The sequence below is a fragment of the Microtus ochrogaster genome, linkage group LG4, assembly GCF_000317375.1.
Source record: "Microtus ochrogaster isolate Prairie Vole_2 linkage group LG4, MicOch1.0, whole genome shotgun sequence".
NCBI lineage: Eukaryota > Metazoa > Chordata > Mammalia > Rodentia > Cricetidae > Microtus > Microtus ochrogaster.
Window position 1 is genome coordinate 60,853,081 of NC_022030.1, and position 12,203 is coordinate 60,865,283.

The 12,203-nt window shown below is 51.0% G+C and overlaps 1 protein-coding gene across 1 annotated transcript in view; it reads right to left on the minus strand.

The window, feature by feature from the left end:
• Positions 1 to 12,203, minus strand: part of Mlph (melanophilin) — a 44,258-nt gene that overhangs the window by 7,852 nt on the left and 24,203 nt on the right. Inside the window, exons 5-12 of the mRNA XM_026786065.1 lie at positions 11,390 to 11,493; positions 10,013 to 10,135; positions 8,284 to 8,488; positions 6,832 to 6,971; positions 4,607 to 4,690; positions 2,819 to 2,971; positions 2,424 to 2,579; positions 938 to 1,030 (exon numbers count right to left, since the gene is read on the minus strand). Coding sequence (XP_026641866.1) covers positions 938 to 1,030; positions 2,424 to 2,579; positions 2,819 to 2,971; positions 4,607 to 4,690; positions 6,832 to 6,971; positions 8,284 to 8,488; positions 10,013 to 10,135; positions 11,390 to 11,493 — 1,058 coding nt within the window. The remainder of the gene's footprint in view (positions 1 to 937; positions 1,031 to 2,423; positions 2,580 to 2,818; positions 2,972 to 4,606; positions 4,691 to 6,831; positions 6,972 to 8,283; positions 8,489 to 10,012; positions 10,136 to 11,389; positions 11,494 to 12,203) is intronic.

A 12,203-nucleotide genomic window follows, 5' to 3' on the forward strand; every position in this document is an offset into this window, starting at 1 on the left:
CTATCTATCATCTATCTATCATCTATCTATCTATCTATCTATCTATCTATCTATCTATCTATCATCTATCTATCTATCTATCCATCCATCTATCATCCATCAATCATCTATCAATCATCTGTGCATGTATGTATGTATGTGTGTATGTATGTATGTATTCATCCATCCATCCACCCATCCATCCATCCATCCATCCATCCACCCACCCACCTACCTATCTATCTGGAACAACACATTGACTGGGCAGTAACGATTTAATCCCTATCCCTACCCTAGTGCTACAGGCCATTCTTCATTCTTCTACCCCAGTACCCCCACCATGGCTCTCTCTGTCTGAAGCCTCTGACTGGACTTGGGGAAGGATGTTAGGTTCTGATCACCGGTCTAAGCACAGGGCCAGCGGACCTTCCCTTCAGTAACTCCAACCACGCTCATCTCAAACCGGTCATTGAATCAAGTCTTCCATCACCAAATGAGGTTTGGCCACCCACCCGCTGGGGCTCCACGTCGGGAGCTTTGTATATGAATAGGGTGGGAGGGCACTCTATGTGTAGGGCAGAGAACAACCTTGTGTGTCACCCTCAAATGCTAGCCACCATCTTTTTTCAGATAGGGTCTCTTACTGCCCCATAGCTCCCCAAGTAGACCTGGGTGGCTGACCAGTGAGCCCCAGGGGTCTTCCTGTCGCTGCTTCCCCAACGCTGGGATTGCAAGTGTGTACCAGCACCACCGTGCCTGGCTTTATTATTATTATTTTTTCCGTGTTACAAGTTCTGAGGATTGAACTTGTGGTGCCAAGAGATTTTATATATCTCCTATCTTCCCAGCCAGGGCTTTTACTCCATGGTCCCTGGGAGGTTCTAGGGGACACTGTAAGCTACTGAGGACATCCTGGGGGGGACACAGGCTTGGTGTTCCACACCTCTACCCAACTCACTGGGATGTTTGACTTTCTCCGGGGTTTTCCTGAGGGTTTCACCGTGAGCCCCGCTGCCCTCAGGGCTGCAATCCTGGACTCGATGTCCGAAACCTAGAAAAGAGAGGGACAGAGGACAGGGAGCCAGACAGATGTCACTCAGTGTTCCGTCTCAGATCATAAAGATCAAACTCACAACCATAACCTGGTTGTGGAATTGAACTCGGGGCCTTGCACATGCTAAGCACGGGGTGCACATACCACTGAGCCACACCGCCAGTCACTCCCTCAGTTTACCTCCGTGGTCCCCATCTGCCATCCTCTGGAACTTTTTCTCCACTTCCCCATCCCTGTCTTTGAGTCTTGGGGTTTCACAGTCAGTCCATGAACTCACTAATCAGGACTCCACCTCGGGGCCTTTGCATGTTCTGTCCGCTCTGCCTGTGCTCCGATCCCCTAGAGCATTGGTTCTCAACCTCCCTCATGCCATGTCCCTTAAATATAGTTCCTCATGTTGTGGTGACCTCCAACCATACACTTATTTATTTATATACATACATTTATTTCATCATTACTTCATAACTATAATTCTTGCTGATGTTATGAATCGTAATGTAAATATCTGATATGCAGGAAGTCTGATAATGTGGCCTCCCCAGGGGTCGTGACCCACAGGGGTCGTGACCCACTGCCCTAGCCCTTCTGTGCTGGATTCTCTCCAGTGTCCCTCCACCACCTTCTCTAAGCGTCCTTCCCTGGGCATTCTGGGATAAACCTCCACATTGCCCTCATTACTATGTCATGATGTAATCATTTGTTTTGTTTCCATTTTTTGTTAGGTGTCCACTCCCACAAAGAATCTAAGTTCCACAGAGGCAGGAACCTGGGCTCAGGTCTTCACAGCTGTCCCCTATGTGACCTGCCCATGCCACATTTCAGAAGGGAGCCCTTGGAGAAAAGGCCTGGGCCTATCACACCTCCCTTCCTTGGGCTCTCTCAACCATTTGCTGATGAGGGCAGGGGCCCTGGATGTCCCCATAGCTTAGTTACAGGCCTTCTTTCTTTACCGGACTCCAGGGGGAGGACACTGCAGTCTGCAGCTATCCCTGGAAGACCTGTACACGCTGGCTTGGCCTGGACCTGTGCACTGTTGATGTCACTCGCCCAAACCCGAGCCTTACAATAACCGCTCAGGCTCACAAGAACCATCTGCCAAGTTCAGGTGTGAGCCCTGCTGTCCTAACCTCTCAACCTGGGTCTAGGTTCTGCTCGTAGGCTGGGGGATGGTGACAATATGTATCTTTCTTATGGCTGAAAAGCTTGCCTGCATTCCCCGGGTTGAGCAAGGAGCAGCAAGGTGGGAAGAAGCCCTCTGCCTATTCCTGACGGCCAGGGAGGCCTCTGTGAGCCCGCAGGTGTGCTGCTGACTTCTCCCACCTCTGCTTGGGTCCCATCACCAGGACATCGTCATCCTTGGGGAAATTTTGTTCAGGGGATGTGAGGCTACCTCGCTCTCGGATTGTTGAACTTCAGAGGCTGCCATGGCCACCCTGTCCTCCATCTCTGACAGCTCCTCGTCTGTGCTCTTTGTAGTCCGAGTAGGGTTCCCAGGCCCCTGAAGGTTCCTTCCCTGTGTCTCCATGTGCCCCACGTCTGTGCACACCTAGGGTCAAGAAGGGTGACACTGGTCATCCATGAAGCAGATCACAGGCTGCTGCCTCACTTTTGAGCCTCCCCCCGCCTTCACCCGTGTGGTCTTATCAAGTCCCCTTTCATCCGTGTGGTCTTATAAAGTCCCCCGAAGCCTGTAGTAGCTAGTTAGCCGCCATCCCTGAAAGGGTGGATGGCTACCTGGGACTGTCACTCTTGCTCTGCCTTTTGCCTGGGACCGAGAGGCCTTACCTCTGGGGACACTGCATGGAGGGTGCCACTTGACTTAGTCTCATCTTCTGACGAGGTGCCAGGATCACTGATGTTTCTGGTCAGCTCCTCCAGCCTCCTGCGGAGAGTCTCCTCCTCTGTGTCTGCACTGGGGTGTGAGTCCGCAGCTGGTTCCTGGCAGGGCCAGGCAAGGGTCTCAGAGGCAGCTTGGGGAGGTGGGCTAGCCTGAGAAGACTCCAGCACCCATTACCATTTAAGGGCCACCCTTTGCCCTGCTCCCTCATCACCCCAAATGTTCACCTGGATAAAATAGGCACATACAATTTATTCTCGCCATTACAATGCTCAGCTCTTCATCATGGCATCCGGCACTGCCTTCTTCCCCCCAGAACTTTCCCCTCTTGCTATACTGAGCCTGCACCCACACCGAACACTCACTCCCCATCCTTCCCCGGTCCTAGGCGTCCATTACGTTCCTGTCTGTCTTCCTGAGTCTGACTTGCTGGGCTCCTCGTATGAGCAGTATCGCATGGTCTGCTCTCTGGGGGAGCTCATTTCATGGAGCCTAAGACCTCCAGGCTGACCCATGTTGTGGTACAGGGCAGAACACATCTCTCTTTTAAGGACGACCCATCAGACCATAGGGTTTGGACACGACACTGAGCTTTCCTTGGGGGATGTGCTCATACGTGGAGGGTAGCTCCGCCCTACACTGCTCCCTATTCCCACTGAGCCTGCAGCTCTTCCATTTGTTTCCAGCTCTGGTCCTACGTCCATGGACCTAAATTACAGCCCTGGGCATTTGGCTATGGCTCATGGGGCTGGGGACAAGGGTCTCTTTGGTTCTCTGCATTCTCCCTTTGTGAGACTGAGGTGTGCCACAATGGGGATCTCTCAACACTACTTAGATATTCTGTGTTCCTGTAGCACTTTGGCGGGGGGGGGGGTCTATCCTGGACTCGCATAGCAACAAGGACCCTCACATTTTCCAGTTATTGTGAGTTCAGGGACAAGGTGGAGGTGTCACACCTTATCTTCATGTTACTTTTGCAACCCCCCCCCCCAGGCCAACATCAAGTTGCAGAATGTTGCTGTCAGAAGAAAGAGAAGGTGGCAGTGTGTGGTGACTGTTAGCGACACCGTCCTTCATAAGCGAGTCTTCTTGAGTGCACATCAAAGGAGGCAGCCTGCGTGGGACCCCATCTCTTTGTCTTGATGAGATTTTAAGGACCTAGAATATCTATTTGCTCTGACTGGTTAAAAAAAAAAAGTCCAAGAAAGTCCACATGTGTGTCTCAGGCTGGCTTTGGAGCCTAGACAGTGGCCATTTCTTTGCTGCTTGAAGTTACTCTCCACTGTGATGTCCTTCAGCCACAGTTCCTATAAGAGGCATTATGACTTCAAGAGAAGTTGGGTCAGGAAGGGACTGGCAAAGAGCTACCAAGAATGACATAACCACTACCAGCTGGCTTTGACTTAGGGATGGGGAAGAGGTGTGAGAATCATGAGTCTCTCCAGTGAGGTAGTGCAGGCTGGGGATGCTGGTCCAGCTTCAGCACCCGAGGTGTCTACAGCTGGATGAAGATTCATCTCACAGGAGTTTATGTGATAACTACCCATACTGTATCACCTTGTGATCAGACTTGGGCTGCTTCACGTGCGTGGGCTATGCAGGAAACCTCATTTATCCATCCTTGGAGCACTGTGCACCAACCAAGCAAGATCTCTGAGACACTTCCCCAAAGTGGACTTTAACCTCCCTTAAGGGGAGGCTGTGAGCCGATCTCACACAGCCTAGGGTATTGTTACCTGGGCCGAGGGTGGCAGGACCACATTCTCCAGGTGGCCCAGCAGGTGCTCCACAGCTGACATGCGCTTGTTCAACTCCAAAATCTGCATCAGAGGAAGAGAGGAACAGTGGTCCGGTTATAGCGGAGGACCTCCTTGCAATTCCCACCAGCACAGGGGTCTTCCTCCTCATCCCAAGTCTGGCTAGGACACAGCCCTGGAGGTTAACTGTGAAATAAGGCTTTTCTGACACCAAGGGTGTTGGAACTGAGAGAGGAGGTGACCGGGGTGTGAGGACCACGTAGGAGAGATGAGCAACCCAACTAGACCTCAAGGCAGCTGAAAGAGGTGGCCGTGTCTGTCATTGGGCAGCTCTTGTCACTGTCCTGGCTGATTAGCGCAGGAAGATGTGCGTTAAGCTGGACACGGTGACCAAAGTCATTAGGTCACTTGTGACCCAAAGCACAGCTTCCTAATCTCTTTGAGTCACCAGACTCTTGAGTCAGCTAGTCTATTAGCTCTCAGACAGAGCCCAGAAAATCAATTCCTCTTCGCTCTGCTTCCTCACGGGCGGCCTCTCTGTCCCGCATTATCTCATTTACCGCTCGCCTGGCCTCATGAGAGGGAAATGACACGCACAGGGGTGGGGAGCTGCCATTGTTGGCGGGTAATTACCATGGCACTGAGGACTTGCAGTGGGGGAAGACCGCTCACTGGAAATGTCAACGCAAATGTATGTGAGCCCCGTGCCCGTGCTTGCCCTCTGCGGGCATGGCTGAAGGTTCACATGGTGTTTGTTGTGTTGACAACGATCGATATCCTCAGTGGGCTGTCAGCATGTAGCCTTTGTCTACTGACCCAGGAAGCACAGGTGGGGACTTGGAAAGAGGAAAAAGTGCCAAGACTCTCACTGCGAATGCCACATAGGGTGAGTAAGAAAGCAAGCCACTAAGGAGGCTGGGAAGCTGGAACTGGCGAAGAAGGCAGAGGCTCAGAGGGGCCAGCAAAATAACAGACAGGGCAGTTGGCTCAGAGGGCTCAGCGGTGGCTTTCTGATGAGGCCCTGGCTGTAGCTAGGCTTTGTGGAGAAGTGGGGATCACCAGGCCTGTGAGATACAAAAGGAACTCAGGCAACTCCAACTTCAGCCTGGTGGCTGGAGCCTCTGGAACTTTGCAGACAAACCCACCACAAAAAGGGTCTCATAAGGGACCAGGGTTTCAAGTAGAACTGGAGTCTCCCATTTTGCCAAGATGGAGGCAAGCACAGGATGAAGATGAGCAGCCTCACTTTCTCTGTGGAAAATAAAAGGTCTGGGTGTGGCAGAGACACTAACCCAGCACTTGAGAGGCTGAGGCAGGAGGATGGCAAACTTATGACCAGTTTGAGCTACAAAGAGATAGATTGCCTCACAAATCCATGGGCTGGGCTGTGTGTGACTCAGTATCAGAGAGTTCACTCGAGGCCTGGGGTTCCATCTCCAGCCTGAGGTCGAGATTTCTCCCAGTCTCTCACGTCAGAATTCCCCCCTCTACCCATTTCCTGTGTGTGTGACCTTCATAGAAGGTTAAATAAGTCCTGCTCGGGCTCAGAACCCTGGACTCGGCCTTTGAAATGCGGATGTCACCATCCCCTGCAGGAACCATTTCCTTGCTTGAACACTGAAACCTATCTTTTGTCTTAAAGGCAGGGGACACAGGTTCTTCTCTGGCCAAATCAACATTATATGGCTGTCTTTTGGGGACTCTGATTTCAATCTTGGTGACTATATAATCAAAATTAACTACAATTCTGTGCATTATCACGGAAGAGCCAGGTGGCAACTATATTTTAATTTCTTCTTAGAGATGGAGTCTGGATATGTAGTCTAGGCCATATTCATCTACCTCGGTGTTTTAACTCATTTGACTAGCTACCATGCATGGCTTTTCCTTCCTTCCTTCCTTCCTTCCTTCCTTCCTTCCTTCCTTCCTTCCTTCCTTCCTTCTAACATTTTGAGGAACTGGAATACTTTGTCAACTTTACATTATATAAATCTACCTCAATAAAGTATGTATGTATGTATGTATGTATGTATGTATGTATGTATGTATGTATGTGTGTATATATTGACATATTCCTACAATATAGGCAATTTTATGTCTAAAAGTACAGAAAGCTTCAGCTGCTCTAAAGTAACTTGGTGTGAAAGAGAAAAAAAAATCCATCCAGAGAAACACAAAGGTGGAATTCTCTCAAACCCCACTACCTGCGTGTCAGGCATAGCTCGGGCCCTCCTCTTGGAATGCTGGGAAGCTGCCCTGGGATCCTGGAGACTGTCTTCGTCAGAGGTGTCCACGTCAGCCAGGTACTGGGAGGGGAGCTGTTTGCTTTTGACATCATCTATCCCTTTGGAGAAAGGAGAGGTTTGAGCTGAGTGAAGGATCACGAGCCCGGGAACACATTTGCCCCTTGCTTGTGTCTGGTGCTCGGCAGGTCCCACCCTGAGCTATGAATCCTGCCCAGGAACCGCCTGATGACACTGCAGTCCCTCCAATGCAGCCTGGGAGACCCTGTGCCAAGGATACCCCAAACCCAGCCCATACTCTGACTCCCTGTGAGATCACACTTGTCATCACTAATTTAGTGTCTGTTTGGCAACACACGTGACCATCTCATTTAGTCCCTACAACTTCAGGGTGAGCTAGAAATCACTGCTTTTCCTAGCAATGACAATGAGGGGCAGGGAAGCCATGTGACCTGGTGGCATACCATATCATCATGTCCCTGATCTTGGGGACAGTCTGCTCCATCAAGAGAAGAGCCGGCCATTCCCTGACACTCCTTTCTCCCCATCTCCACTCTGATATCCTCTCACTCCCTATCTAGGAGATGCTGTGTGGGAAGTCTTGTGTGAGGACCAATGAATGTTGCTGTCTGGGTTCCACTCTCAGAACCTCCCAAGCACAAGGGCCTTTGCTCGGCATTGCTGGGTCTTCTGCTCCTGCTTGCCTCTTCCACATGTTTCAGGGTCATGCCGTCATGGGAAGAAATATAGAGTCTTATCCCTGGACAGGCTTATTCACTCATAGTTTTGGGAACAAGTAGAAGCCCATTTCCATCCCCAGGACCCTAATCCTTGTGGGGAACATGAGGTAACAGTCTCTAAGGACCAACAAGGAGGCAGGAACAGACAGGTCTCCCTGCAGCAGCTACATGCGTGCGGTCGGGAGGCACGCTGCAGCTGTGACCTCATTAACTCTAACTTAATCCGCATCTAAACTGCTGAACCCGGCACACCAGCACCCTTGGGCGCAAGAAGAGGCATCCTCAGGGATTCCACTTGGAAGGCTAAACGGTCTGATAAAAATCTAACAGAACCTGAACCGGTTTCCTTCTCTGGCTCTTTGTCTCCTGATGAGCGGGACCTGCTCTGCTGATCTCCCAGTGTAGCTTTGGATTTGGTGGAACTGTAGCCTTTTTGAGGAAATTGACATGTCCCTACCCCGTATCAGTGGCAGCAGACTGCAAATGGCTTAACGTCTTTCTTGTTATTTCTAGACATCACAGGGAAGCCCTGAGCCAGGCAGAAAAAAGTCCATGAGGTTTTGCAGGACAATTATCCTGAAAGAACTGGCCAGTCTGTCTATGTAAATTAGGGAGAGGGGCTGGCTTCTTAGGGACTCCTACCCCCAGAAAAGAAGTTGGCTAGAGTACCTACCAGGCATAGCTGTGGCCCCTAGGGTCCTCTTGCAGGATGCTCCAGGCGGGTCCAGCTCCGTGTGAGCATCCTCTCTGGAGAGCAAGGAGCTATATGGCTGCTCTTCTGAACTGAGGTGACACCCCAAAGGCCCTGCCTCAGTATTCTCCAGGCCCTCAGGCTCCAGGGAGGTGGTGTCCTCAGAGTAAGGCTCACCTGAGAGGGACTGAATGCATGGGTTGTCAGCTTTGGCTGCTCCGATGGTACTGACTGAACACTAGACAGCCATCTGCTCTGGCAGGGTGCTCTTTGGTTCTATTTCCAGTCACTGTGCCAAGAGTATTTACCGCCCTTCTGCTTCATGTCTGTGACACCAGGGTTCCCCAGGACACCGGGCCCAGGCATCAGACAGGAGACAGAAGCATTTCTGAGTAGCCAGGGGCTACTCAGAAAACATTCATGCCAAGATTTTACTTCTTTCTTCAGAGAGAGGACATGGTTACTGTGTCTACTGTAGCAGCCCTTGATGGCCAGAGGGTCAAAGGGTGGAGGTGAGGTTTCCTGAGCAGACTGCCCCTAGGCTGAGGGGGTCTTCGTGGTGCCACTATCCTCAAGGGATCTATGTATTGAGGGCTCCCAGAAGTCACTGACCCAGCATCTCTATAGTTTGACCTTGGCTGGTGGAGTGATATGAGTTCTGGGGGAGGGGGAGTTGGAGGAGCGGGGTCTATGGCCCAATGTTCCCTTAAAGGTTGGCTTCTGTGACCCCAGTGTTCCCTTAGGGACTGGCTTCTGTGACCCCAGTGTTCCCTTAGGGACTGGCTTCTGTGGCCCCAGCATTCCCTTAGGGGCTGATTTCTGTAACCCAGTGTTCCCTTAGGGGCTGGCTTCTGTGACCCCAGTGTTCCCTTAGGGGCTGGCTCCTGTGATCCCAGTGTTCCCTTAGAGGCTGACTTTTGTGACCCCAGTGTTCTCTTAGGGGCTGGCTTCTGTGACCCCTGCTCTTTACCCTCTCCTTCCATGAGGGTCAGAAGGCTCAACCCTACCTAGTTCAGTCCATCACTGCCCGAGCCCGGGAGCTGCTGGGGGGTTCACAACATAACCTGACCTGCCTGGCCTTGTCCTCACAACTCTTTTTACTGCTTATCTGGACGTTCCGTGATGCCAGGCGTGGACTCTCATCTCAAAACCAACCCCAAAAGGCCGAGATTATCAGCATCAGCCTTCTTCCAAAATGAGCAGATAAGGCATCAAAGACTTTCCAAGGACCAAGGTCACATGGCTACTGAGCAGCATTGCGGTAAGAGCATTTGCCTTCACTCTCAAGATCAGCCTCGTCTGACAATGAAGTGCATGGTGTCCCGGCCAGGCACGGGTGCAGCTCAATGCAGGGTCCTGTCTGGTTCCTTAGCGGATGCCAATGTCCATTCTGCCTTTCCAAGTCTTTATTTCTAGGCCGAGCACCAATCCTCACATCCCAGGCCCCCGACTCACCCACCTGGCCTTAGTTCCTGCCTGCCCCAACCTCTCCAAGTGTTTTCTCAGTATCCTGAGATGCTGGCCTTGGGAGATGTGAAGTTTCCGAGTCCTGTTCTCCCACATCCCATCTCCAGTTGTCTCCCGGTCGAGAGTTTCATGTGACCTACTGATTATAGGACACTGTGTCCCCAGGTACAATCCCAACTAAGGCCCAAGCACCTGCTTCCTAAGAGGAATGGGGGTGGGTGGGCAGATACCAGAGCGCACCGACCTGCAGGCTGTGTTCTGACTCAGGGACAGAGGACAGGCCCAGGGTATGGCTGCAAGGCTGCATGGAGTGTTCCGAGTCTTCCTCAAAGTCCAAGTCACTGAAGGAGAGCAGGCGCTTTTTCTTCTCGAGGGAAGATAAGCAAGACCGGTCAAACCCCCAGCCCCTTACTCAGTCTCCAGACAGTCGGCAGCCTCCCCCGAGGATACCCACCTTAGACTAGAAACTGAGCCCCAAAGCAGCCCTTAGGTCAAAGGTGGCCCAGGAGCCCATGGTATCTTTCCCATCAGAAGCGACACTGTACCCTGGGGCCTAGTTGTGGGGTAAGGAAAGTGAGTTCTTGGCTGGCCAGGTGCTCCTAGGGTTGGGGCTGTGGCAGTGCTGAAGGTAGTCCACACAGAAGGCATCCTGGGACTTCAGGTATATGTAGCTCACTGACTATGGGTGGAGGGAGGTGACCGCTCTGTCTGTCTGTCTGTCTGTCTGTCTGTGTATCTATGTATCTATGATCTCTCTATGTATCTATGTATCTATCTATGTATATCTATGTATCTGTCTATCTATCGATCTATCTATCTATGTATCTGTCTGTCTGTCTGTCTGTGTATCTATATATGTATGTATGTATGTATGTATGTATGTATGTATGTATCTATCTATCTATCTATCTATTTATCTATCTATCATCTATCTGAGCATTTTTTTTACAACTGCTACCACCCCTTGGTACAATTACTCTGACCCCTTAAATGTGTGCTTTATTGTAGAATGGTCTAGACACTGTCTGGGTTGTATTCCATGAGCTCAGCAAATGGTATGAATCGGATCTTGTGCAAAAGATGACTGAGTGTCTCCGGATCTTTTCTCAGATCTGATTCTAGCGTGCTGGCACCTTCGAAGGGTTCAAGGCCAAGTTCACACTCTCCAGTCCACGTCCTTCTCCCTCTGACTCACCATTGCCATTCTGTCCCCAAACCAAGGCACCACCTGACCTGTCTCTACCACTAAAACTAATTTAAAAGATGAACAAGAAGAGAAACAACCACTTCTAAAGACAACTTCCATGATCTGGAAGGTGTGAGGGCCGCTACCATGCAGGTCCCTTGAGCTATCTGGACACAGGTCTGTCCTGTACACTCTTTGTCATGGCACCTGGGTGCCCCAGAACTCCAGTCAGGCCAGGCCCGGCAGTGGGGTTTGTCCATCTGTACCTTGGAGGGTGCAGAAGTTCCCAGGTAGGTATGGGATAGGGGTAGGGAGAAATGCAGGAGCCTGCGGTATGGGCTCCTTAGGAGGAAGTGTTGGGGAGCTGGGAGGCATAGGGATGGGAGGCAGAGGTATGGCCTTTGGGAAGAGAAACAGTGCCTGGGGAGGACTTACTTTGGTGTTGAGGGGCTGGACCTGGGCCTCCGCATCCAGGTCTCCATCCTCATCCGTCTGCTCACTGTCTCCACTCCCTTCCTCCAAGCTTGGATCAGATCCACCTGCAATAAAGAGGTGCATGGCTCCACCCTTGGAGGGCTGGACAGGGAGACCACTTAACTGTCTCTCCATCCATCCAGCCATTTTCCCACTCGCCTGCCAACCACCCACCTGCCCATCTGTGGTGCTTTGAATGGCAATGGCCCCCATAAGCTCATCTATTTGAACACTTTTCTCTAGTGGATGGAACTGTTTGGGAAGGATGAGGAGGCATGGCCTAAATGGAGGAGGTGTGTCACTGGGGGTTGAGCTTTGAAATTTCAAAAGACTGGTACCATTCCTAGCTACCCTTTCTCTGCCTCGTGGTGTATCTCAAGATGTGAGTTCTCTCCTATTGCTCTAGTGACAAGGCTGCCACCTGCCTGTCATGATCTCCACCATGATGGTCATAGACCCTAAACCTCTGAAACCATAATCCCCAAATAAACTCTTCACAGCAATAGAAAAGTAACTAAGACACCCTCCCTCTTTCCATCCCTCCCTCCCACTCTTCTTTCTTCTATTTATGTATCCACCTATGGATCTACCAGCCAAGCACCTGGTTACCACTATATACCTGCCCATCTTTCTTAACTTTCCTTGTATCTACCTTCTGATCATCCATCAATCCATCCATCCATACATACATACATACATACATAAATCTATCCATCCATCTGTCCATCCATCATCCATCCATCCATCCATCCATCCATCCATCCATCCATCCATC